This window comes from Corvus cornix, chromosome 2 (genome assembly GCF_000738735.6).
Source record: "Corvus cornix cornix isolate S_Up_H32 chromosome 2, ASM73873v5, whole genome shotgun sequence".
NCBI classification, from domain to species: Eukaryota; Metazoa; Chordata; class Aves; order Passeriformes; family Corvidae; genus Corvus; species Corvus cornix.
In genome coordinates this window covers 70,942,404-70,969,902 of record NC_046333.1, presented here as the reverse complement: position 1 = coordinate 70,969,902, position 27,499 = coordinate 70,942,404, and the positions used below count along the sequence as shown (strand labels likewise).

At 39.5% G+C, this 27,499-nt stretch overlaps 1 protein-coding gene across 2 annotated transcripts in view; it reads right to left on the bottom strand.

Annotated features, from left to right (window-relative positions):
* The window catches only part of PIGN (phosphatidylinositol glycan anchor biosynthesis class N), a 106,310-nt gene that overhangs the window by 67,525 nt on the left and 11,286 nt on the right, over positions 1-27,499 (bottom strand). For both annotated transcript variants that reach the window (XR_005601417.1, XM_039548843.1), the window contains exons 2-8: positions 25,037-25,297; positions 20,975-21,096; positions 19,762-19,860; positions 14,120-14,226; positions 7,961-8,085; positions 6,604-6,734; positions 2,714-2,830 (exon numbers count right to left, since the gene is read on the bottom strand). Coding sequence is in view for 1 of the 2 variants with exons in the window: in XM_039548843.1 (XP_039404777.1) it covers positions 2,714-2,830; positions 6,604-6,734; positions 7,961-8,085; positions 14,120-14,226; positions 19,762-19,860; positions 20,975-21,096; positions 25,037-25,263 (928 nt within the window). In the remaining variant the exon portion in view is untranslated. The remainder of the gene's footprint in view (positions 1-2,713; positions 2,831-6,603; positions 6,735-7,960; positions 8,086-14,119; positions 14,227-19,761; positions 19,861-20,974; positions 21,097-25,036; positions 25,298-27,499) is intronic.

Below are 27,499 nucleotides of genomic sequence, written 5' to 3'. Positions count from 1 at the left end.
TGTCTAGGTTTCCTGTAGTGTTCAGCAGTTTTCTGCCCACTTGATAGGGGGGGTTTTTTTGCCTTTATCCTGCCCTGCTTTTACTGCAGCCTGCTGGGCTGTCAGATGCAAACAGTCCAGCAAAACAGCAGGGAAGTTCCAGTTCAAAAAGAGGCTGAGGATGAGGCTACATGAACCAAAGAAAATCTCACATAAAACCTCACAGAAGCAAAACCAGTGGAGGGTACACTGAGCTCCCTCAGCTATGGCAAAGCAGGCTGAGCCCTCTACAAAACAGGTTTGTGTATAGGTGTCATCAAGCACTCCGCGTTCTGATGCTGCAGGAGGCTGTGCCTTCACTCACAAACTCCTCTGGGCTTGCACCCCAGGGCCGACCATCAGCCCATGAGGAGCCAGAGAGCAGATCTGTATTCTCTTTCTCATGAAGGGTCAAACCAGTAGCCAAATGGGTAATAATACATGTTGCCCCCAGGACACAAGGCTGCCATAACAAAATCTTTCCAAGAGGATTGCATGACCAGGCCTGAGGGAAAGCAGAGCACAGGTGAAGAAACTAATGAGAAGGCTGTCATCCCAGAGCAGACTCTGTGCCCTTCTGGCCATCCAAGGAGAACATAAATTTCTCTGTGACAAACTGGACAAGCGAAGTCCTGCCTGTTGGCATTGCCTTTGGAGGTATGAACCGTCGATGGCAATAATGAGAAGAAAGACAATTCACTGAGCTGCCTACAGCCTGCTTGCACTGAACAGAGCATAAGAAGTTTGTCAGCATTAGAAACATTCTGTCGATATTTCCATAAACACTTAACTCAGAGAAGTTAAAAAGGATTGTCAGTAGATGAAAGAACTTGAACATTGGTGCATGTAACTAGAAATGTAAGCCTGACACCTGCATACATCAGTGACACAGCAGTCTTGAAAACGCCCTCTTCCCCTGCACACAGTCACAGCTGCACTTGTATGGAGCAGGAAGGACATATTCAAAGAATATTTCAAGAGAACTCTTTTGAACAGCTTTTCTTTTATATGTTAACTTTATGAAAATATCTGGGATTGTAACAATGGAGTAGCTGAAATGTATTGACCTGTGCAAGTGCCAAGTTCCACTTCAATAATTTTCTCTTTACTTCTAAGCTATGTAACCTTCTAGAAGGTTAAACCTTCTGATGCGCCACCATAGAGAGAACAGTCACTTTTTAAGAAGATACTTATTACTCAAATAGAAATTCAAACTCCCAAGATACTCAGAGAGACTCAAATCTCCAAAAGAGATGATCCTTGGCAATTAAGAATCTGTAAAGTTAGTGTCTAAACAAAGCAACAATGTGCTTGACAGACACAAAGCAAGTCCAAAATGAACGGAGTAGAATCTGATGTTTGCTTTGGTGTGCTCAGTTTTTTGTGTGGTTATTTGGTTTGCTGATTTTTTTAACCATCAGAAGGAAAATATGAAGCAGGCACAGCAGGGTGCAGTCAAATGTCCTCCTTTAAGAAAATACACATTGCCTAACAGATGAGGGCAAAATAGCTTCCCTTATTGTGCACCTGGGAGTCAGCTCAATACTCATCTTTTTTGAAATCTCTCACAACATTTGCATCATGACTTGAAGTCAAATCCTGAGGTTTGTACTAAAGATGCTGAGAATCAAGGAAACTGACAGATGTAAAATTCAGCGATCACAGATCAACCCTTACACATCAAGTGTCTTTAAAAGTCTAGCAGATCAGCCACCACAGACACCAAGATAATTTGTTTTATTCTGTTTTCCTGTTTTTTCTACAACTCATTTTCAATTTTATCACAGATGTCATAGTTTTATAGCAGCAGTTAGGCACAAAGAGTGAAATGTTGGCACTGTCTATATCTGAAAAGACCTAATCTGTTACCAAATACCTTCTTGAGAGCAGGGTGGAGTTAAAACCTCAGGGCTGAAGAAATTTTTGCCTGTTTTCTCTAATGTACCTTGACAAACAATCCAATAAAATAGAAAGTCATTACCTCATTGATTGTGAGCAACAACCCGAGACTCAAGACATCTTAAGAAACAGAGCAGGCGACAAGAATGGGGCACATGAAAGAGGAACAGTTTGAACAATTTAATTACTCATGATTCTCTAACCCCACTGACATTTCAGTAAGACAGTGTTTATTACATTATGTATGTGAAATAATAAAATTTTATTCTTTTTTTAAAAAGCTTACTCTTAAATAAATTACAAAAGGGAAAAACAACAGTGAAGAGTCAGAATTTTTCATTGAGAAAAGCTGTTTACATTTCCACAGCAGCTACAAGGATGCAAATGAGACAAGTGAGCCCCTGGAAAGTCTGCAGGGTTGTACTGTGAAGCTAGAAAGGAGTCTTTGAACTTGTGAACTTATCATGTTTCTGTACAAATAGTTTTCCGCCTCTGGGAGTCTTCCTAAAAATTAAGTCTCCTCTGGAACTAAGTTTTAGAAGCATGAATAGCCTCCTGTCAACAAAGAGAGAAAGTTTTCAATTCTATGATTAGAAAAGAAAACTGACTGATGTGATCTGCCCAATTTTGCAGTAGCTTCCTTAGGCATACCCTACCACCTTTTCTTTACAAACCACACAAAGCAAATCATACTTACTAAAATGGAATAGAAGTTAGTGAAGATCAACAGGTGAGATAGTTAAAAACATCTCAGTTTCCACCAGAATCTTTCACTTAAGCTTTATGTTTTACCTACCTTTCAAAAAATTGTCTTCAAAGAACTGGGATGTAACTTGCTGTGGATAATTTACCCCAGCACCCCAAACAATCAGTGGTGTTAAAGTTTCTGAGGGATGACCAGCTCCATGGGATCCTAAGACACACCAAACAAAAAAAAAAAAGTATAAACTTTAAGACATGTTGTAAAAATAAACAAAACCTACATGCAATAAAAATATGCACACATGTACTAAGTCTTGTTACAGACATACCAAAAGCCTGTTACAGACAACCTATTCCAGCTTCCTTCATAGCTTATTTTTATGTCACTAACAATAAAGGCTAAATTCCAAGTTTTAAATTGGGAAATCAGTTAAGTCAAGACTGTAAAGATAGAACTTTAAATATTAAAACCCCAAATATTTAACATACAGAAACTAAAGCCATAATATTTTGAAAGCCTCAACGTATAGAAGAGTTACCTGCTCAAAACATGTGCATGTGTTTATCCTGAGCATCTCAGTGAAACCAGGAATGGCTAATTTCAGTAGAATTAGGCACATGTGAAAAAAATACACAGAACTGATCTCTGAATAACAATTAGACTTCCACTTCAAAACCAGGAAGCAATATGCATTGCAACTGTCATCCTTTCCACAGTGATAGAAGCTCATTTTTAAGGTTTTAAAGTCTAGTAGCACATTCCTTAAAAATTGATAAAACATTACTTTCTTCCCTAGGGAAATTGATTCCCTCCGGATTAACATATCGGCCACCAAAAGCAGGAAGGTTGAAAACTCTGACATCTCAGCAGCAGTTGTACCAAAGCAGGAGCTACACAAGCTTGAAAGAAATGATGGTCATTGAACCCAGTGGGTGAGGTACAAGAATAGTGAGATAACCCAGCCTCAAAGGGAAGGACTTTGTTATACAAGCCCTATGTGGGTCACTGCATGGTCTACAAGATTACACATCTTCCTTGTATTTGCATAGTCACACGCTCTTCCCTGTCTACAAATATATATTTTAATGAATACAAAGGACAGAGAAAGCACACTGTTGTACAGCCTCAAGGCTATTCCCAATTTCATACCCAGTTCTGTCCTTAAAACAATCACTGAGGCAGAGCTGAGGAGCCAACTTTGATTACTTTAAACAGCCCAAAGCTTAAGAACACACTGGTCTAGGAATTAGATTTCTGATGTTCCTGGGTGGGCACACTCTGGGTTCAGAACACAGCAACAACTGCTCTTCTTTGCAGAACTTGAGGAAAAAAGCTTAGGGAGAGAGCACTTCCTCCATCTTCCAGGGAGCAGGGATTATTTCTTTTATCAGTTATATTCTTACTACTGCAGGAGGAAAGTGGTATTTTGGTGAGTTTACATTTTAGCCAAGCCACCAGCTCCATCAGCATTTCACTGAGATTCTGCCTCTATGAATACTTTAAGGTAGATACAGCTGAGAGAGGCAGCTGTATCCACTCCCTCCCTGTTATACAAAACGAGGTTTCAGACTGATCTGAATAAAAAGAAGGGAAGAAAAATAATTATTTTCAGCTGGGTCAGTTCCAGGTCCACTCCCCAGCACCCTCCAAACAGAACTTTTCAGGGGAAAGGGGGAAAAAAGGTGCTGTTGTTTAGCTCTCTGTTCCATGGTCCAGCATACCACAGAGTAGTACTTGTGCCAGGATGGCAGCAGGAACAAGAGGCCAAGGTGAAGGTGGGTGTGGAACACCCTGTGTTGATGGTCAGCAATTCCATCTGACAACAACTGAAGGCAAAATCATGGGGTCAGACTGAGAAAGTAAGTGATTTCATTGGCTTTTGCCAGCAACCACAATGTCCATGTCTAATTCACATCATATTCTTTTCCCTAATAGGTCACCCCTGTCCTTCCACTGTTTAATTTGTTTTAAAGCTGGTGTACATCCCATTCTGCAAATAACCACTGAAAGGCGGCAGCAGAAGCTGATACTACCAACCAGCTCAAATACCAAACCAGCTCCTGAACTGTCCTTCAGACAGCTCACAATGGACCTGAGTAGTACCTCTGGGTTTGCTCTTGGATTCACTAAAGTCAACTTCAAAGTTATTAACATTTCTGGCAAAAGATCAAGCTTTTTCTTCAAGACAGAAAGAGGTGACAGAAAACTGTGACAGACCAGTGGTTCTCAAAGCCTGAAGAAGCTACTCCTATCACCTTTTATTCCCTCTTCAAAGGATCCAGTACATAACGAGAACACTCCTGCAGCTCACTCTGGAAGTGAAGAAGGCCAACAACACCCCAGGCAGTGTTAACAGAAGCATGGTACGGGGAAGGGATTATCCTCCTTTAGTTAGTACCTGTGAGACAACCTCTAGACACTGGATCCAGTTTTGGGCTCCTCTGGTACTGGAAAGACACCCATCATCTGGAATGGTCTCAGTGAGGAGCACTCGCCCTGTGAGAAGCAGCTAAGGGACTGGGACTTGTTCAGCCTGGAGAAGAAATAGCTTTGGGGAGGACATACCAGAGCATCCTACCTGTAGCCCACTGTGAGGGGGTTTGACAGGGGATGGAGCCAGGGGGTCACTGTGGTGCAAGGTGGGAGGATGACAGACATAATTTGAAACAAAGGAAATTCAGATTGCAGATAAAGAAAACCCTTCCGCCCCCGTGAGGGCAGGCAAGCAGCAGAGCAGGCTGCCCAAAAGGGTTGGCTCCATCCCTTTGAGGTTTTAAAGGCCCTGCTGAATAAAGCCCTAGCATCTGTGTCTGACTCCAAAGCTAATCCTGCCTTGAGCAGGTGGTTGGACCTCTTAAGATCCCTATGATCGTATATATAAAAATATATATACACACCCCCCTTCCCTATAAAAAAACTATGAAATAATTTCTTGAAATATACAAAAAAGTATAGCAGAATTAAAATTTTATTGCAAGTGGCAGTCAGCTCAACAGTAAATAATAGTCAAAGTGGACTATTTTGCAAATGAGCAGATGGTAATTAGGCTGGTTTTGAATAAATATACAAATATTTTTGTCATCTCTGATGACAGAAAAAGTCTGCATCCCTTCAACTGAAAAACTTCAGAATTTCACACACTGAGTAAGATGCTGACTGTTGTTTCACCACAACCATGCCTGGAGCAGCCTTGGTTCAAAGGTATCATAGTAGCTGCAAACACACAGCATTGGAAAAGAGATTTATCATTTTCACTGGCTGCACACAAGGACAGGAATGTTCTTAAGATTCTTGAAAAAATAAGAAAGAACTAGGGAAAAAATGTCTAAATGAGTTTACCACTGTAAACTCTTCTCATCTGCCCTCAAAGCATTTGGCCACTGCGGCCATGCCCTTCCCAAGTGCCCTCTGTGGGTATCAGCACAGTTGGCCCCTGCCTCACTCTCCTCTCTGTACTCTCAGCTCCTCCACCTGTCTCCAGCAGCAGTCTCCTCCAGAAAGATAACACAGCAGTCCCATCCTTTCTGCTGTGCTTAGAAGGCCAAAATAAGCAAAACGATTCTCCAACCCCACTACAACCTCTCCCTGTAAAGTTTTTCACCGGCTCCTGAACAGATTTCCCACATTTTCGAGGTGCTTTAGAGAACCAAAATGAGAACTGTGTCTCCCAGAGGAGATGGAACAAGACCAAATTTGCTGCTGGCAGCCAAATAACACCATCTCTTCCTGCTTGAGGTGGTTTTCTGCAGAGATCTTTCTATCCCTAGTAGCAGTCACTGAGGAAGTAAAGCTTTACCTCAGTGTCTTTTTTCTGTCCAGAGATCAAATGTAGCTGTCACAGCAATTTGCATAGATTTTCATATACAAGCAATACTTAGGTTACCAAATCAAAGCAAGGGGTACAAAGCTTCTCATGGGACAGCTCTCTAATCATACAGCAGATGCCCATAAACTCAACTGACTTAACATTTAAAAAGACTCACCCCAATCTGTCATTCCATGGTCAGAAGTTAAAATAAATGCAGTCTTTCCATCATTTCCATAGAAATCGTCAATCAGTGAAGCAATTTCTTTCACACCCTCATCAACTTGTTTAATATTCTCCTGGTATTCCCTTGAAAAATAGGAAAAAAATGTTACATTCAAGGTGGCTCTCACATTTGGTATAAAGCAAGTTATCCATGATCATAAAGCCCAGTCCTTCAAGTACAGACAGCTTTAAACTCAAATGAATATCAAGCTAAAAAAAGGCTTCCTAGATGTAAAATCTTTCCTGCTTTAAGTCTTACTGAGATATTAAGTCATTGCAGCACAGTCTGCAGATTACTGAAACCACAGTTTCAAACAGATTTGTATTTCAAATCTGACCTATCCTAGACATAAGACTATAATTTTACTACTCACAGCTGTCAGGCAAGTTAAGCAGAATGCCAAAACTAAGGAATTCTGGAAAACTCAAACACCTTAAAAGGTAAGTTGCAAAAATTGCTTTAAACTGGTAACTAAATAGCAAAGAAAGATCTCACCAGGCAGTCAGTGTTTTGAGATGATTAATAGATCAGGACAGACCCTAGTTTTGTGGAATAGAGGCTAAATAAAAAATTTGTGTATTTTTAGAAAAAATGACCATGATTAACTTTCAGACAACTAATTTCCTATCTGTTGCTAAAGTCAATTTTAAAACTCTGTCTTCAAAACAATCATAATAAATGATCATTAGACATACAGCAAGTATGAACTTCAGAACGATGTAGGAAATCAGAGAATTTTAAAAGTATGCAGGCATCAAGAGAAAGATGTAAAATCCTGCAAAGCAGGATGTGAAGAAATGAAAAGGAAGTTCTCAAATAACGCACTTTAAGACTGGTGATCAGAGCTGTTAATTGAAACCCTTCTCTTTGTTTAAGCGTAATAAGGAAAGCCAAAACATAACACCAGAATTTGCAGCCATTATTGCTGAGCTTACTGTTGTCCATAAACTCAACAATACCACTTCAGCAGTGGGGTATGTGAAAACTGTATCCATTTTATGTTTAAAACTGCATTTCCTACATATCCTTTAGATTATGTGTTGGCTATAACTAAGACAATCTGCTAAAAATCAGACTTGAGTACAGGAATATGACCAGGCATACTGTACAGAGCAAAAATCTGTCATTTCTGCAGATGGGACCTTAAAAACTAAAATAACCCCAAAAGTTCAGAATGTAGATAATCATGGTGACATATATGACCCCCAACACTACAAGCTGTGTTTCTGGTTTGATAAATTTCACTGTTAAAAAAGTTACTATACACATTTAAAACTAGTAAGAAAGATATACTTAATATCTCAACTACCTTGAGTCTGGCCGATGAGCATGTCCATTGGTGTCTATGCCTAGCAAATGCAGGAACAGAACCACTTTCTCTTCATTCAGTGCAGAGAACAATGTTTGATTACTTCTGGAAGAATTAAAGAAGCTCTGTATGGAATAAGCCATTAATATATTAATCTGAGTAAAATGAAAGAAGATAAGCATCTTATAAAAACTAAAACACTGCTGTTTCCATGTCAAAATGCTAGTAGTTATTAGAGTTTAAAAAGAGGAAAAATAATGACTTCCCAATTACTGCTTGGAGGACAACTGCTATCAGTATGGTCATCCAAATTTTCAGCTTATCTAAGACAACATTTAAGTTGAGGTGTTCTTCTGTTGTTTGCGGGGCTTTTTTTCTTGGGTTTTTATCTGTTGGTTTGTTTTGGTTTTGTACAGGGTTTTTCTGAGTTTGCATAGGAAGAAATACATCATCCCTTCTTTCCTCCTGTATAAACAAATTGATGGACCATTCCTGAGTTCCTGAGACCATTTATGGCTCTATATTTCTACTGATTTACTGAATTTAAACTGGAAGCAAAGGTCTCAAATACACTTGCTTTGGAAGCAGGTTCTGCAGGACTGAGATACCAAGCTACAACTTGTTTGCAGAAACTAAATTAAAACAGAACAAAGCATGACATGCTTTGCAAATACATAAACTACAGAACACATATCTGCCTTGCACATGGCCTACTTAAGCATCCCTGAGGCAGATGCCATGGGAGGATTTTCCCCTCAGATTGAATGAGTCTTGACATGGCTATTCTGTGTTAGACCAGCCACATTACAGCAATGCAAAATGCAGGCAGACAGCTATTCCAGAATCAGCTCCTTAGTAACAGCACTGCCCAAGGAAACAAAGTTGGGTAGGGTTTTAGTTCAAAGAGCATCAGGAGAACCTTTCAGTACACTAACATAAGTGGGAGTGTCTTTGAACTTCATGCAAGAGTCCAGGGAAAATGCTGGTAGAGGCAGGGAACCATTTCTGCCACCAAAGGACAGGGCAGTCCACCACACAGCTGTGATAATGATGGAGCTCTTAAAATCTAAAGCTCATACCTTGTGTAAACAAAAGTCACTGTACCCAGAGGAAGACCAAAGTGGCAATGAGGATATCACAGGGAGCTGTGCCAGGAAACCATGGCAGTATGCAATTCCACTTTTCTAACTCCCTGAGTACACACAAGCCGCACGGACTAATATTTGCATGCTCTCAGCTTCAGCTCTTGTCTAAACAAAATCATGACCAAAGTCCAGAGATATTTTAAATAAAGATACAAGAACGAAATCCAATTACATTAAATAGCAATATAATTATTTTTAAGGAGATTTTCATTTCCCGCAGAGATCTGTCCACCTGCACATATTTGACCACAGACTGAGGAAGCTTTCCAGAGCACACCAGTAATTTGCAGGATACAATAAAACTCTGTTTCCTTAATTTTAATTAAATAAAAGGAAATCAAAACAAAGTATATCAAAACAGACAAACAGGAAACTCCCAAAATTAAATCCTAAACTGTAGATCAATATTAGAAGGCACACGTTTTTCTATCACGGAAAGATTAAGCAAAAGAAACCATTCAGAGGAAGGCAAGGCCTGAGCTTCTCTTCTCCCACCAGACAAGCATCCCACTTTCCCAGTCCCAGCCACCTCATAAGCCAGAGCAGCAGCAGTCATAAGAGTTTGCCCAAATTCTGGCCAATTACAAACAAGATGACTAAAGGAAGATGAGTGCAACCTAAGATGCAATGTCTTTTCCTAGAGCAAACAGTAAACTTTATCCCATAAAACTTAAAAAAAAAAAATCACAAAAAACAACAGGAAGCTCATCACAAGGAGTGATGGCTGATAAAGGTGGTGAGTTGGCAAGCAGGATACCAAACACACTAAGGGCAAAAAACACTTCACCTTCCTCTGGATATTGCTAAACTGTTTGTCCAGAACTATCCTTGTATCTCCTGATAAAGGCCACTTCTTTTTGGTACTCAGTGCTCACAAAACTTGAGTCCTACCTCTACTCAACACTAGTTTCCAACCCGTCACTATATTTTAACTATATCTACCTGTCTCACTCTTTTTTGTTTTTGCTTCCCTTTTATTTCCTCTATTCAGCAACATTACCTCCACTGTATATGTAAGCTGAATCTCACCAAGAAGTTTCAGGGACAGCAGTAAAGGACTAAGAGGCCGAGAGCACTCACTTTTTCCAGTCTCAAGGAAAAGCAGCTAAGGAGAGGTCCCATTGTTGCATACAACCATCTACCATGAGGGTGAAGGGAACCTCAATCCTCTGATGGAGCCAGACTGATCAGAGGGCCTCAGAGATGAGACAAGGGGAAACCCACAACTTGGAATGTGGGAAATTGCAGTAAGACAAAGAGACTTTTAAAAATTATTTGGTAAACCATAACTATAGCCAGATATTGGAACAGCTGCTTAAAAGGTTTGTCTGTAGATGCTCAAATCTTGACTGGGCAAGGCCCGAGCATGTTGCTGTAACTGAACCTCCTTCATGCAGAGAGCTGGACTCGAAGACCACTACAGCTGCCTTCCAAACTTCTTTTTAAACGACTCTGGCAACTTTTGTTTGATTTTCTGGCAACTAACAACAAAATAATGCACTGGTTATAACTGATATGCAGGTTGATGAGATGAACAGTAAGTTCCACATTAAAATTCTGTTGTAGTAGTTTAATTAGTATTACATTATAATTAAGTTCACAGCTTGCTGTAAATGTTTTAGTTATGACTGTGTGAAATCTTGATCTAATCATCTCCCTCCTCAGATGGGAGAAAGCAAAGAAAAAATAAAGACTACTTAGAAGGTCTAAAAAATGATTTACGGATGTCTGAACAAAACATGAACTTGAAAATGTTAAACATCTAAGTAGTTGGGAACCTTTTGTTCCCTCAGAGTCTTCCATGGAAGCATGATTCTTTAGTAGAGCTGATAAACTGTTGCTGACTGCATGTACTAGAGAGACCAAACAAACTTCTTCCTTGCACAAAGCTCCTTAATCTAGGACAACTTAATTTAATTGCCTTCTTAAAGCTGTGCACATTGATTTGTGCTGATGGGAGAGTTGTAATAGTTACGCCAGTTTTCAGACGCAAAACAAAAGTACAAAGGCAGGACAAGGCAGGTTTAGATCCATCGAGCATGATCATGCAGAAGACACCAACACATTTAAAAGAAATCATACAACCATTGTACTGTTAATGAGAGCAGAGCTATCTGCATTGAAATCCACTGGCACAAATCAACATCCGGTCACAGCACTGTCTGCAGAGCTTCAAAGTTTAACATAATTCAGTTCTGGACTCCGTCCACTACCCTGCACAGAAGGGACAGTCTGAAGGCTTGGATGGCCTTTTTCCAGCAGAAAGGGGACAAAGGAAGAATGGAATACTGTGTTCAAAATGAGAAAAGAATAAAGGAAAAAAAACCCACAATTTTTGGCCATCTGCATCTACATGTCCCTTTCAGTGAGAAGACATTAACTGAACATTTTGAGCATATTCTACCCTTTGATCATAATAAATTGTGGTTAGGCCATTACTGGAACTCATCTGCAAGACTGAGTTCCTGGAGTTTTAAACTTTTTACCCAAAAAAAATGAGTTGAATCTTCCAAAACTATTTTCCACTAATATTTTTAAAAATCAGAAATGCATCAAGAAAACCTTTTTTTTTTCCCATTAGTTGATCTAGACTCCCAGTATTTTGCTCCTAAGTTTCTTAGCACAGTCTCAAACTATGATTTAGGTAAAGGTTATTTAACTGAGAATCACTGAGCCACATCACAGTAGATTAAACTCCATTCCTTAATAATTTTAAATGCTTCTTAGAAAAACCCAACAAACATACCAAAAAAACCCCAAACAACCCAAAAACAAACAAAAAAAAACCCCAGTCAATCAATTCCATGCCCATGTGGAACTCCAAACAACTCCCAAGTTATTACTGCACATTAAAATTGCTGAGTTTTCATGCTGCTGAAGATAAAAAATCCATACAGCCTAGTCTATGGTATATTTTCTGTCCCTAGAAAGGGTTAGGATCACCTTGTATCACAAGGAGACATGACAAGAACTATCAAGTGTTTGTCTTGAACTATCAAGAGCTATCATTTTTCTTCCAGTCATGATTTACGCAAAGATACAAATAAAAAATAGTCAGTTTCCCACCTCCTGACAAATTTACCAGTAGCTGGCATTTTTAAAGAGAACAAGCAATTCGCACAAAAAGAGTGCCAGCACTAGCAGCCCAAACATGAATTAGCCATTCTTCATTTTATCCCCATTGTTTTTTGGGGCAGAAGAAGGTACAAGTGACCCTCACAATGCTTGGGACCAGCGGATTACACAGCAGAGAGGAAGTACATTTGGTGTCTTTTGCTTCCTAAAGAGACAGAAATCCAGGGACCACGTTGCCCAATATGAGTTAAACAATATATTGTTAAATACTCGAGATAAAACATAAAGGAGGAAAAAAAAGAGTAGGCAAAGCAAAATTTAGATTCCAGCATACTGCCATTCCTACGTATATATAATCTCACTAGCATAGCTGAAAGTTGTTCAAGCTATAATAGCAGAGTGACCTCGGTTTCAATAAGCCTCAAGTTTCACACTCCTGAAGCAATTGTTGATGTGTAGTTGAAGAGATGGTTAATGGAATGTGTGGCTTATGCCAGTCAATCAAGTCCTATCCATTCACAGTATGGAATTTTAGATGGGCAAAATAAGTCTTAAAAATAATGGTGCTGGCTCCAAGGAAAAAGTAATCAGTAATGACATGTATTTTAAATATATCATTACAGCTTGAAAGGATAAATGCCATTAGGTGTTCTGAAGCAAAAGAAAGGTAGTACCACCCTCACATACTTGTGCAGCTCCAAATGACAGCAGGGTGCAACTTCATGACAACAGCTATTCAAGTGTAACTGACAGCCTAATTTGATTTGTATTATTCATATGCATTACAACACACAACATGGCACAAGTGCACATTCAGGGAGAGGATGGCACTTAGAAAAAAACATCTTTTCACTTGCAAACTCAGAAAATCACTTCCTTTGAAAATTAGCAAACTACAATGAACTTTTGCACCCTATGTCACTGTTTAAAGCAGAACCACCCTTCACTTCCTGAATAGATGATGATTTGGTTTATTGATTTATTTTGTTTTATTTTTTGTTTGATTTGATTTATGCTGGTTAGCTATACTAATGCATACAGCCCAGAGACCTTGTGAAAAATGTTTTAAGTCTTAAACTCCATTAACACTGTTATGAAATCCAGAAAGTAACTCACTTCATTGCTTCAGTGATACAGATATTTATATACCAATGCCCACGACCAGCATTTCTTAACCCAGAATAAGTGAGGCAGCATGGAATAACATAAATATAGGAATTAATGAATAATCAGAAATCATGTGCCTTAGACTATTAACACTTATGGTGACAGTGTCACAGAAAACAACAGTCATGAACCAGCACTGACCCAAGTCAGCTGAGCACAGAACCACATCAACAAATTCTACAGCTCTATGGCCTACCCTGTCTCCATACCCTCGTCCCCCAAAACAAACTGTGACTCCTCTGGCAGCCACAGCATAGTGTGAACCACAGTGGAAAATTCGGAGCCAGCTACATCTATCAAGAAAAGCCACACTGAACTATTATAGTCAGGGTACAAGCTTGACAAAAAAAGTAAATAATATTGTCCATTTTGCTTTCATAAGGAAGACTTATCATTTCTGCCATGCTGCAATACCTGTTGTAAAGTCCTTAACTAATTGCATTCAAGATCTTAAAGGGGTCTGTAGTACTCCAGGATGGGTTTCACATTATAGGCAAACAAAACAAAGAAAAGCCAAGAATGTTTTTAAAGGGTACTTTTATTCATGTTAGTTTTTTAATTAGTATTGAATGACAAATACTTCCTTTAAGCATCCATTACACTTGTCATGAAAGTTGATTCAAGAAATTTTTACTTATGACCCCAAGTGATAGGTCTTTCAAAACTTTCTTACTTTCTAATTCTATGATAAAGCATTTACATGTTCTATGATAAAGTTAACATGCAACTGTGCTTTTTATAAACAGGTAGCACAAAAAGATTCTCTGCTTACCTTAACATGATTAAAAACCCATATGTCAAGCTTGGCTGCATCTTCTGCTCCAAAGTCTTCACTTTCTGCTGCATAACAAAATGTATAAACATGATCTCCAGTAGCACCTGCAGAAACAATATAGATAGCATACAAGATACAAGGTTTTTTGCTTTTCTCATAGTCAAAAATACTTTCATGCACAGGAGTACCAAGAATCTACCAAGAGTGATGATCCTGAAAGAAGTCAAAGAAATTTTCTCCTTATTTTAAACTTCCCCATAATTAATCTTTTTTTGAAGCCTGGATACCATTTTACCTCATTAGCTTATCAGCACCTCAGAGGAATGAGGAACAATGTTATCCAGTATGCTCAGGCGAGGAAATAAAATATGGAAAAGCAGATAGGTGAAACCTAAACCCCAGTTTAAGCAAATTCAACAGAATTTGGTTTTGAAACAAAGAATTTCACTGAGAAACTTCCAACCAGGGAAGATACATATTCATAGTCTCATTTGAACACAGTTTTGGGGGCAGGCTGTTTAAGAAAAATATGCTCCGCTTTTGGTAGTTCAATTGAATCACAGAAGACAATGCCTTATCAATGAGGTCTTTTCCACAGGAAAACATCATATATCACATATAACAAAGGCACCAGGAGGGTTACTGTATATCAATTCTAGCTATCAAAAGCCCAGGGGACAACTTCAGGGAGACAATATTCAAACTCTCCATCTTTTATAAAACAAGCATCCAAAACAGAAAAGGAGGAACTACTGGACTATGTTCAGTCACAAAGTACAACACAAGGGCCACTGATGTGCAAACACATCATCTGGATAAGGTGACTTCATTATCTATTGACTATCAAGGGAGCAGAGAAGGGAGCAGGCAGGGGGAAGACAAAGACTGGCAAGAAATTAAACTTCAGAAGTCCTGAAAAGATTTGAAGCTAGGTGAAGTTTAATTAAACAATTCAGTCAATGGCAGAGCTGTTACAGCTCAGGGGTGCCATTTATACTGTGACTATGTAAACTCCCAGAGGGGAAAATGTTCTTCGATCAGTTGATGGCCAGAGAGAATATATCTGATTTGCTGGATGTACAATTATATAGTGCAGTTCTGTAAGCTTCCAGGCTTGTGAATGAACTAACATCCTAGCATAAGGGAGTTACTTAGCCAAGACTATGTGGAAACCCACACAGAGGGTTGCAGGTATTTCAGGCCAGGAAGATGAAAGCTGGCACAGATTTTCTGGTGCAGCTCTCCCCTACACCCCGGAGATGTTACTACTACTTATAACACAGAACACTCACTGCAGTTCTCAGTCTAAAAGAAAAGGAAAAAAATACTGCCAGGCATTAAAAAGTGAATTCAGGAGCTCCAATTGGGGGATAAATCAGTTCAAAAGAAAAAACAAGTCCTGTCCATCACTGCCAGGATGACTGATAGTCTAAGAGGATAGAATGCTGTAGTGTTTTTCCACAGCGTCACAGCAAACCTGAGAAGTCCTTCCTTGAGAAGTGCCACACCAAAGAAGCCAAATGACAGCACACAGCAGACAAAGCAAAGGAACACATCTACCACTTACCCATTTCTAATTTCTACCAAAGCACTGCTATGAAGAGAAACAGTGGCAAAATGAAGTCATACCAGGAAAGTTTTGAAGTGGCTGCACAGCTTATAAAATAACTGTTTCTTTATTCTTTGGGGGTTTTTTAGTAAGAAATTCTATTACACAAGATTTTATGAAGTATTACTTTAGTTCTGTTGTTTGAGGGGGCAGGCAACAGTATGACAATGCTTTTTTAAAGTCTGGGAATGAGGAAGCAAAGATGGGATGGATAGGGAAGTAGAAGAAAGCTAGGGATGAAAACATCTTTTAGAGGCAAGCACAGAGCTCTGCTGGGTTTGATGATGCCATTACACTATGGGAAATAACTGGCGGTGCCAGAAACTTCCAAACAAGATACCACCTATTGCTTTTGCTCTCTTCTCTGCCACTATATCTCGGCATCAATATTCAAATATTAGGATCAGGGATCAAGTTACCAATCTTACAATAAGATTTACGTCCCGCTGAAAGTTAATGTCTTGCTCTGCTAGGGGGCAGTTCCTGTGTCTGACAAGCCTGCCATGGGTCAGAGTCCAGACCAGCAGGAGAATTTGCTAGCAAATTTTGCAGGCACAAAAGAAGGGGAAAAAGAATAAATGCAGAAAGACAGTCAGACACTGAGCAGGACAGAGTGTGGCCATCAGAGAGCTGTCATCAAATCCAGCCATGCGAGGGATATGAAAAATTCTGCACTGTTTAACAACAAGGAACTAAACCAGAAGACAGAGAGGCCTGTCTGTCCAGAATAACCCTGACAATGGTTTTTCCCAGTTGTTCCCATGGTTTTGATGATACCCATCTTCATACTCAAGTTAAAAAAATGACCCTAGCCTTTCTGGAAGCTTCCAAAAAAGAGAGGGGAAGCCCACAAAGCAAATGGCAATCTGGGTGCAACAGACTAGTATCTTCTTCCCTTCAGAGAAGCAACAGTCTCAGCTCCTTTTTCAGCATGACATTTAATACTCTGGAATATACTCCAACCCCGACTGCTGACAGAACAGTACAGGGTTGGATTTTTCAGGTCAAACCTCAAATCCTGGCAAGTCTAGAAGAGAAACTCAAAGTTTTAAGGAGTACTCTGGAAACAAAATAGGCATTTTTAAACCACATTACTTTTAGATCATTTCAAGGTTATAATCTAAAAACATCATAGAAAATAAGTTTAAAATTAGCACTGTGAATTTGTGTATCTTAAGTGAGTTTAACTATTAGAAACAAATACCTTTTATTATTTTTATATACTCAAGATACAAACGTACTTCAGACATTTTCTCAGACTGAAATACTAATCACACAGTCATTAAAACTTTGACAAATTTAGATTTCACGTATACCTATTTTCATATTTTAAAAAATCTGTGAGCATTTTTCTTTACTTCCTTACAGGACTCTCAACTATTTTCTTGAAATATCTATTTTATTACAACAAAAGTACCAGGAGAAAATAGACAGTGACAGGAAACAAAGGATTTTCCTATCCTTCCCAAAACACGGCCGGTGTCATATAGTCTTTATGCAACATCCAATGCAAGTGGTGAAACATTAAAATTCAGAACATTTTGGCATGATAAAATATACACAAGAAGAGTCCTGCGGCCTCACTAATTTGCAACATGAAAAGAAAGGGGCACATGGCTTAATTTCTCTCTATGTCCTTCTTGGCTTTTTTGTAAAAGTAAAGATAAAGAATGAACACTTGATTCCTTTCCCTTCTGTATTAGAAAACTTGGCCTCTTTGAAAGAAAGGGAACTCTTTTTCTAACTAAATGAAGTTAATCTGTCTTTCTATCATGAGAAACCATGATTCATGTTCTGACACAGCATCTCCTTCACAGATACACGGCTGCACTTTAACTTTGCCAACTTTGGGAAGTTTTCCTCCCCCCTGCAAAAGGAAGCTGCATTGTTGATACCACTCAGAACAAGCCGTATAGAGAGTATTATCCTTGCACATCTCTTCAGATAACATCAAAGCTGCTCCCAAGTCCTCTGCTTATCATCTTACTCAAACAAAACCAGTAGAAGGACAGGGCTCTGGGAAATTCTTAAATTCCCCAAATATTTTCCCAAGAACATATTCCTAAAAACACAAATAATCTGTGCAAGGGCAACTACCTTTCCCCTCTCCCCAGCCACCATCACACTATTTCTAAATACAAACGGCAATCTGAGGTCGTGGGAAATTACCACGAGATATTTTTACAGCTCATCATAAATTTATGAGGCTTAAGCAAAGAACAGAAAATAGGGGCGTGGGGGGGAATGTCAGGATGTGAGGGGGAAGACACATGAGTTCAGAAAAAGTTCAAGAATCATCATGAGAAAGATGATGTATATTTTTTCTAAACCAATGTTACATTCCACTCCTCCCCTGCCTACCCCATTTTTCTTATTTGTCAATACCAATGCCTAGAGCAGAGCAGCAGCATATGCCCTTAGCTTGTCCCCTTTCACTTCAGTCTGTTTATTCTGAGATTATGTGAAAGGGTGTATATGCACTCATTCTTCCAAGAAAACAACAATATTAAACTTGGAGAACCTTTAAACGTTTGAAGTGTCGCTCAGCAATCTCTGCATGCTCAAACACCAATTGCACTGGGCTGACAAGAGTTTAACAAACTGCACACCACGGGCAATAGACCTCAGCTTCAGGAATAGTACCAGGAAGTTCTTGCATTCAGTTCTTCCCCTACATATTAATGTTCTGAGTAGAAGTAGGATAACCCACAATAAGCTACTTCTCCAGCTCCGACACTGAAAAAGCATGGCTGCAGTTCTATCTCCCAACTCACTGGGAGCTGCAGACATACAAAGAAAAATCCCAGCCACAGGCTTGCAAAACAAGAGCTTCAAACCTCAACAAAAAAAAAAAAAACACTAGGTCCTTATAACTAAAGGTGTGTTTCTTTAGTATACTGACAGAATTAGCTAAGGTCTATTTAAATGAATGAGTAATAAATAGGGATATCCTCATCAAAAGCTTGCTTCCTTTCCTCCACCCCATCTTCATTTCACAAACTAGAAATCAAGTATACAGAAATACACAAACTGAAAATACTCACCTTCTTCTCTAACTCAAAAAATCTAAGTCTCTCTTTTACTACCTGTTGGGGTTTTAGTTTAGTCTTAGGTTTTCCTGTTAAAGGAATTTTCTTCCATATGCATGTTGCTAGGGGACAAATAGCTGTACTTAAGAAAGACAAAAAGGGGAGTGGGGCGGTCCTGGCTACTCTTTTGTCTACACCTGGGTGTGGGGTCAGTTCGCTCTGAGCGTCCGGAGAGAGAAGCTGCAGAGAAAGGAGCTGCTGCTTCTTTCTTTTTGGCCGTTCTTTCTTCCTGCTGGAAGCAACGCCGGGACCCCAAAAGCCGCTTTCCCTGCCCTGCTGGAGACCGAGCTGTGGCTGCCCTGCCCCGCTGCTGCTTCGAGCTTTCGCTACGCTGTAGCCCTGCTCGCCCTGCCTGCCTGGGCCTCCGTGGGTTTTTCCCATCTGGATACATCTCGTCTGCCACCCGGGATTTGCGTTCGTCCCTGCCGTTCCAGCCTGCTGTTCCTGAGAGCCCAGGATCAACTGCCCAGGGGTTTGTGAAGCCTTTGTTCCATCCTTCCCGGGATCCCAGGGCACCAGAGCCGCGGGTTTCCCGAGCTCGCTCCGGAGCGCCCCCTGCAGCCGCGGGGGAACCATCGCACCTGCCCTGCTCACCGGGAGCCGCCAGCGCCCCTGCCGGCTGCGAGCGGAACTGCACCCGAGGGGAAAGGGCCCGACAGCCGAGAAGGCTGGGACTGGGTTTGTGATTGCTGTTACTGCCATAGTTGTTGTTGTTTTGTTTGACTGGTTATATACATATATATATAGAGTAAAGAACTGTTATTCCTATTTCCCACATCTTTGCCTAAAGGCCCTTGATTTCAAAATATAATAACTTGGAGGGAAAAGGGGTTATATCTGCCACTTCAAGGGGGGCCTCTGCCTTCCTTAGCAGACACCTGTCTTTCAAAACCGAGACACTACCTGACTATGTGTTAAAGATGCATAAAATTAAGTCTTACCTTTTGCAAACATTGGCAAAATATCTGGGCTTCCCCAGCTCCAGGTATATTTACTTTCATTGAAAACAGAGTCAAATTCTACTGGATTCTCCTTCCATCCTGTTAAATAAATATTTAAATAAGCATTTAAATGGCATTGCCAGAAGCTCTCACTGACTGTTAAAATTGATAGTCCATGCAAAATGTTGTAGGGTTTTTTTATAAGTTTCCCCTATATTATTTCACAATGAACTCCAATTTGTGAATCTTGATTTTAATTCCATTTCAACATCTGTTATAATTAGCTCCCCGTTCATTGAGAAGTTAACTGAATACCTAGGCCAATCTCATTATGCAGGGTTTCAAACAGGCAAAGCACACAGCTGGTTTACCTTCTAAACAGCTAAAATTTTCCTGAATTCTGCATCTCCTGTTGTCTGAACTCAGCTCTTGGCATTTCGGGCAGTAAGGTACACACCTGTACATTTTCAGAAGTCATGTCACACTTCCTCACAATAAAACCTTCAAGATTTTTTGTTTCCACGAAAAGGCAATTGACAGAAATAGAGAGATGCTCTTAACTAGGTATTCCTGCCCATCCTGCATTTGTAGTGGTTGTCAGAAGGAAGAACCTTTTCATTAGGAACATGGACAAGACCAAGTAATTCCTCTCGCCTTCCCTGTCCAAAACCAACACACATGACTAGTGTTGAGGCCGGTAAACGTCGGGGAAAGCAGAGGAGCACACAAAAGACCAAGTCAGTAATTTGAAGGGTTGTTCCATATAATTAAGCCCCAAGCACTCAGTAACAGCTCTGGACAAAACACATGCTTGGGGCTTCTGCTTTATTTTGGTCTTCAACTCAAGCCAGCAATGGTTCAGCTGAGATACTGCAGCTCATTTCGTGTTTGAAGCATCTACTTAGCCATACCCTAGAGTATCCCAAATGATAATTGAAAACTCTGTTACATGAAGAGGTGAGGCCGTAAGATACTTCTGCTTTTAGGCTCAGGGTGCTAAATTCAACCATGTTACAAAATATTAATTTATGTAAGCTATTTTCCTAGCTATCAATATTAGAAGTAGGAAATCCATCCAAAATTACTGTTTTCTAAATGATCTTGGCATATAAACTACAATGCAGGTATTTATCAATAATCACCCAGAAGCCCAGCACATCACTGAAACACCTTACTTTGGAGGACAACATTCAAAGCTTTAGGACCAGCTTACCTTTAGCAACTGCACTGACATCTTCATAAAATCCAGCTATAAGTGCCACATGCCCCGGCCTGGATTCTGTTGGGACCCGAGTGTGAGAGATTCCCCAGCTGCCATTATTCTCTAGAATACTCCTGAAAACAGGATTCAAGGCAGTTAACGTTCATGACTTGTTGAACTACAACAAATTGCAGATAAAACGAGTGACCGGTAGATGTGAGGCAGGAAATGAAAAAAAAACCCCTAGACTAAAACAGATTTTCACTACCACCTGCTGTGCAGTAAAACAAGCAGAAGATTAACCTGCAAGTAGTTCTATATTATAACACTGCACAGAGAACATTACTATTGTGGCCCATCAGCACTGCAAACAGATGAGTTCAGCTGGTGTTCTAATACATGTAAAATTAACATATTGGTTTTTTCTGCTCCCTTCCTCTTTAGCTTCCTTTTTTTCCCCCCAACAGATTGTTTCTGCCTGGCGTTACTCTTCTTTGTTCTTTCCATTTAGTCTGAAAGTGTCTAGTTCAATCTTATCTTACTCTTTAAATACACTCCATTATAATTAGCTCTTGTGACCAGGTCTGCTTTTATCTGTGCTGAATCTTGGAAGAAACACCAAGAGAATTCGAACCCCACATAAATCTAAGGTGAAAATAATCTTGGCAACAAGAAGAAATTTAAGTAAACCTTGCATCTTTTTCAATTACACTGAAGTGAAGGAGAATACCTGCTCACCATATACACAGAAATACATCAAGTGTCTAGGGTTTATACATATACAATAAATAGTTACAACAGATAAAAAGCAAAGAAAACAGAGGACAAAGCCCAAGCATAAGAAACAGCCTCATAAACTATTCTCATCTGCCTAAGATCTGAACAGCTGGAGCCTGTCAGGAAGCAAGACGTGAGCATTACCATACGCTGTTTTCTTGTCTCCACCTTCTGGAAAGAGAAAGATTCACTGCTCGCTGTCAGAGCAAGAGGAGAAAGAAAACAAAACACAACAGGACATATCTTACAGTGACTTTTAGGAAAAACCAGCAGAATCTTCTGAACACATTCAAAGCAGTTTTTAAACAGTCAAGTTACCAGGAAATTATAATTTTGTTGTTCACGATATCAGCTACCAAATTTGCTATGTTTATGTGTTTTAGCCCAAGTAAATTCTACGTTCATGCCTTTAAACAACCTAAAACTTCAGGCTCCACTCCAAGCTTGCAGCATTCACTGTTTGTTTGTTGGGGGTTTTTTAAACTCATTTTAGACCTCACATTCTCAGACTTACTTGAAAGTTCACAGAACTACCTGGAATAGCCCAAATATTACAGTATATAAAAGCATATAGAGACACAGCACTCTAACATGTTATTCCTAACTCTCATCTCAGCTAGGAGATACAGTAAGTCGTACTGAAAAAATTCATTTGAAAAAGAATTTATGTATTACTTAAAGCGGTTTCTTATTTTTCTCACAATAGGCTGATCAGGACTGTATTGCACTAACAGTCATGGAAGACTTAAAACAAAAATAAAACACTTGCAGCTCTCCTCAGACTTCATTGTAACAACAGGTAGGAAATTGTTTTAATTAGAATTGGATTTCTTTTGAATTGGAAAGTAATTCTTTACCTTTGTTTGTCAAAAGTAGGATGACTTCAGGATCTGAAGTCAACAACATCACACACCAGGCAAAAAAAATGACATATAAAGATGTCATTTACCCATTCAAAATTCATTTAGATGAATACTTTGAATGACTTTAAGGCCTTTTACTCATAAGAACCACTGAAAAAAATTAATTTCCATGACAGTATAAACATTAGCTGCCCAAAACAACAATGGTTAGTATTAATATGATATAGTAATATGGCTGAAACATGACAGGCAAAGAAGAAAACATCTTCCCTGAAATCACCATTGCAGCAATTCAGGTCACTTACTGGCCCTCACAGCTGTGACAACACTGCTGAAAACCAGATTTTTCAAGGATATGTACTTGGTGTACATGTATTATCCAACAATCTGCTTCAAGCCTAATGGATATTTATATTTAATTCCACGTACCTACTAAAAATTTGTTTCTTTTAATAGCACATTGCTTCAAGAATGGTTCTTGCTCATTTAAAAATAATCTTTCCTTATTAACAATGCAGTAGTTCCCAAAGTATTCCACTTGGATAAGACTAGTAATCTGGCTGCAATGCTGCCCACTACTATAAAGTGGCTAAGGGACTAAACACTTGGAATTTAGGAATGAACATGCAAAAAAGTAAACTTCATATTAAATTGCATATGCTTTGAGTTAGTATTATTGAAAAAGGAATGTTCAGACAGCAGTAACTTGGCAGAATAAAGAAGGAAATAATTCCAGAAACTAACATCTGATCTTGTCATTCCCTTTACGAAGTTAACTCATGGAAGTTGTGTAGCTCAAAGAAAAGGTTCAGGGACAAAACACTGAGCCTGCTGCTTTGAAATTGTGGCAGCTCATGTAACAGATCTGAAGATATGCTCTGGGCTGCCTGAACCCCCCACATTTCAGAAGGCATGACATGCTGCATGTTTTTTTCTTTTCATCATCTCTCACATACACATGCTCACACACATATGTACTTCTTATGCAGAACCAGGGATGAGAGAAATACAGACAGCACTTCCCACCTCTGCTCACATTTTCTTCCACTTGGTGACCTACCAGCATCTTTGCTTGCTACAAGGTAGTTCTTCCCCTTCATTCACTCATGTACTTTCAGCACAGGCAACAATGCTTTATTTCTACAGATTTTGAAATAGAAAGTCCCCAACTCCACAGACAAGGTAAAGCAGAGACAGCAAAAGTCCCAATTTTCCAGCAGTAGACAAGCTAATACATGGTTTAACTTTTTTCTAGATAGGCATGATAATGCTGAATGGCTGAAACTTAAAAACTCAAATCATTTAGTGAAAAAAATACCCATTATACCTCTTCCCTGGCCACTACTCACCACTGCTCCTAGCATTCACACCTTGATGGTGTTGGTTGGTGATGCAAAAGACCAACAGTTTTACTGCTAAGAAAAGAAACTGCTCTGGAGTAAGTGTGAAGTCCACTACTAGAAGACGATGTAGTAAACTCAAATTGATGTGGCAGACAGCACCTCATAAAAACAGTAACAGCAGCAGCAGTAGGTATGAGCAAGCCCATATGGGCTGGCAAGCCCCGTAGCAAGGAGTCCTCACATTTCTGTACTACTTTTGCAGTAGTGGACTGCAAAAACCCTAAGAGCTTCAGATGACTGATTATCTGGGCTTGCTCTGATATTCAAGCCAGGTCAATTCTACCACCACATGAAAGTAGTCTTATTTAATACCACCTCTTTTTTTCAGTCTAGGAAATTAATTCTTATGATCAAGTAATTATCTTGATATAAGGAAACAGGGAAAGTTAATGAAAATTGGTTCTAAGCACACAAGGATATGACTTTCAACACTTTTTTAGCAGGATTACTTTTTCACAGCCTTAAACTAAATCATTCCTTTAAGCAATTAGACACACACTGTAGAGAGCACAAGGAAGGCAGCAGGGTCATGCAGACAGGAAGGGTGGAACAAAGAGGAAGTGGCAGTCTCCTGTTAGATCCATTCAGGACATCTCTTTTAATCACTCCTTAAAAAGTTTCGTCAGTAGCTTAGAATTAGAAGACAAGAAGTTAATGAACTACTACTCTTAAACTGAGCATCCAGGAAGCAGTTTAAATTAGCGACTGCCAGGCTTCAGAATTGATACCACACTGACGTGAATGGAGAAAGTTCACTCCCCTCTCAGTTACCGGCCATCTGTAGTGTTCAGGGGACAATATGGACTCAATTTACACTGTCCCAGTTTTAGTAGCTTTCCTGACAAGGGATACCAGCCAAGCTCACACATTTCTGCACAGTGTAGCTCTTCAAAGTTTGTTACTTCAAAGGCAGAGGGAAGGCAGCACTCAAGCCACCACAGTTGTCATTGTTCTTCTTGTTCTTTTTTCAGTGTTACCTAGAGCTGCCTCCAGAAGCAAAACCTTGTGGCTCAGTAGAGTTTTGGACTTACCGCAGGTAAGGTGCCCGGGGTGTGCCATTGCTGTTTAACTCATACAGAGAATCTGCTCGCAGACCATCAGCAACAAAAAGCACAAGACGTTTGGCCGGAGGCGGCAGTGGAGTCTGTTGAGGAGTCATTCCATGGACGAGGGGAGAGCTGAAGTAGATGTCAAAAATGGAGACCAAGAACACACAATGCACAAGGAGCCCTGCAAGTATGAAGACTGGTATATCCATGGCAGCAGCCGGCTGGCAAAGGCAAAGTCCAACACTAAGAGAGAGCAAGAAACCTAAAGTTAGGCAGATGAGACATCAGAATCAATATTTATTTCATTTGTTATGGAATGGCAGTACAAAAATCACAGTCATCACTCAGAATCCAGAATCAATTTCTGTTTCCAACAAGCTTTTTCCCCCAGAACTTCTGGTCAGAGCCACTGCATGACTAATTCAGAGTTTCAGATAATCATTATGTCTCAGCAACTCATCTCCGGTGTTTAGGGGTTTATTAGATGGCTTCAAAAGATCACTGAATCAAGCCATTTGTTTTGTGAGCTACATCAGCGACAGAAGACTCAGACAATGCAATGTCTCCGTGAACACACTACCCTCTACTGGCTGGTTGCACGACAGAGTTGAAGTCTGTTCAGGCAAATGCAAGCCAGACAGCTAAAGAAAGCCATCCTATAACAAACATCCATCCAACACTGCTTTTTTTTCTTCTCCAAGTTTGTCATCAAATCTGGGCTCATTATACTCTGCCTAGAAACTGAAACCTTCTTTTAAAAGAGCAAAGATGCTGTGCTGAGCACAGAATGCTATTCCCTTTCTAAAACAAGTGACAGAAGCGCAACAGCTGGAGAATCATGTTTCACAAATAATTATATTCCCTTTTTGAATGCTTTTTTCCCCCCTCCCTGTCATCCTCTGATGCCATGTTAGAGATACAAATATGCTTAATAACAGGTATGCTGGAAAATGTCCGTTTTTGCCAAGTGTGCTGTGGGGATCATGTGATGACTCCTGGAGATAAATATGAATATTGGCTGAGGTAAGTGTGGGACCTGAGCCTGCATGAGGCTCAGTTCTGACAAAAGACTTAGTGCTGTCCAAGTTTCTAACTTAGTTATTGAAATATTAGCTAATTATCCACCTTAACCAAACACCATCTCCATTCATCAATTAAGAAACAGATGTTCTTAACAGCCTGGAAGGTTCAGACTACCTACATAAATACGCAGCTCTCTCTAAAAGAAACAGGTTGTTTAAGAATCTAGTTAGTGCTTCTAAATGACTATATATATATATATTATGTTTATCTTGTTACTTTCAGAATTCCAGTAGCTGAACAGACACAGGCAGCTACCATATGGTAAACCTACCACTCTTATCAAGTAAGGATAAAAGGCTTCACTACCACATAACCTTAACTCTGATCAAAACTTTGAAAGGTGTTTTTTAAAATAAAAAACTTAAAGGGCCAGGAAAACCAGAGGAAGAAAAAGAAACACACTAAAAAAAAAATATTTAAAAGATAATACATATTATTACTTACTAATCCAAAGAAAATTCAGATCTGCATGCAACTTAACCATAACTTCCAATTCCACCCATTTGCCTTACTGAAACACAGATACAACAACTCCAACTCTAATCTGAAACATTACTATAGCAATTTCTCATTTTAGAGATTTGGAGAGAAAACCACATTAAAAAGCGGAGATAACAAAATACAACATCTCAAAGAGACATGTAGCAGTCACATTTAAATGAACAAACAAAAACTTTTTGTTAGTCGGGAACTTACATGCTTTTATGTCTACAAGTGAGATTCCAAGAGATTTGGCATATCTGTAAACATCAGTTTGCTTATTTTTTATTTTTAAGTATTCAGAGTTCCTGCATCAATTTAATATATGAAATCACAATCACAGAAATACCACTAAATTCAGTGCCAGAGCTCATTTTATTCAGTTTTATTTTCCATAGGGCTTTTTCTTTTGATGCAGTTGTGCTTGATAAGAGAATCCGAACTACTCACGCCTTAAACTGATGAGACGAAACACCCTACTAAACAAAGCAGTTACTTCTATCAGATACTTGTTGCATGCTCCCAGTGCTACAAAAAATTCTATAGCTTAGCATATTCTACGTTGTTCTAATTAAAGTATTAGTAACCTAATCTGTTTTCCGCACTAGCTAATTCTCTTTGCTTTAATTCTCCCCAGGCCTCAGTCTTTGCTCACAGAAAAAAAGAGCTCAAGCAACACAATTCAAATGTAATGCTTAGACTGTAGTATCTATAGAATTAGTGAGAAAAGAAAAAAAGAAAAAGATACTTTCTTTTGCAACCACAGTTTGACTACATTACACTAAACTATTTATCTGGGCCCAACACATCCAACTGCTCAACATCATCACATGGTTTCCAGACAGGCAGCTCCCAAAGCACCTGCTCCTGCCACATCCCTCA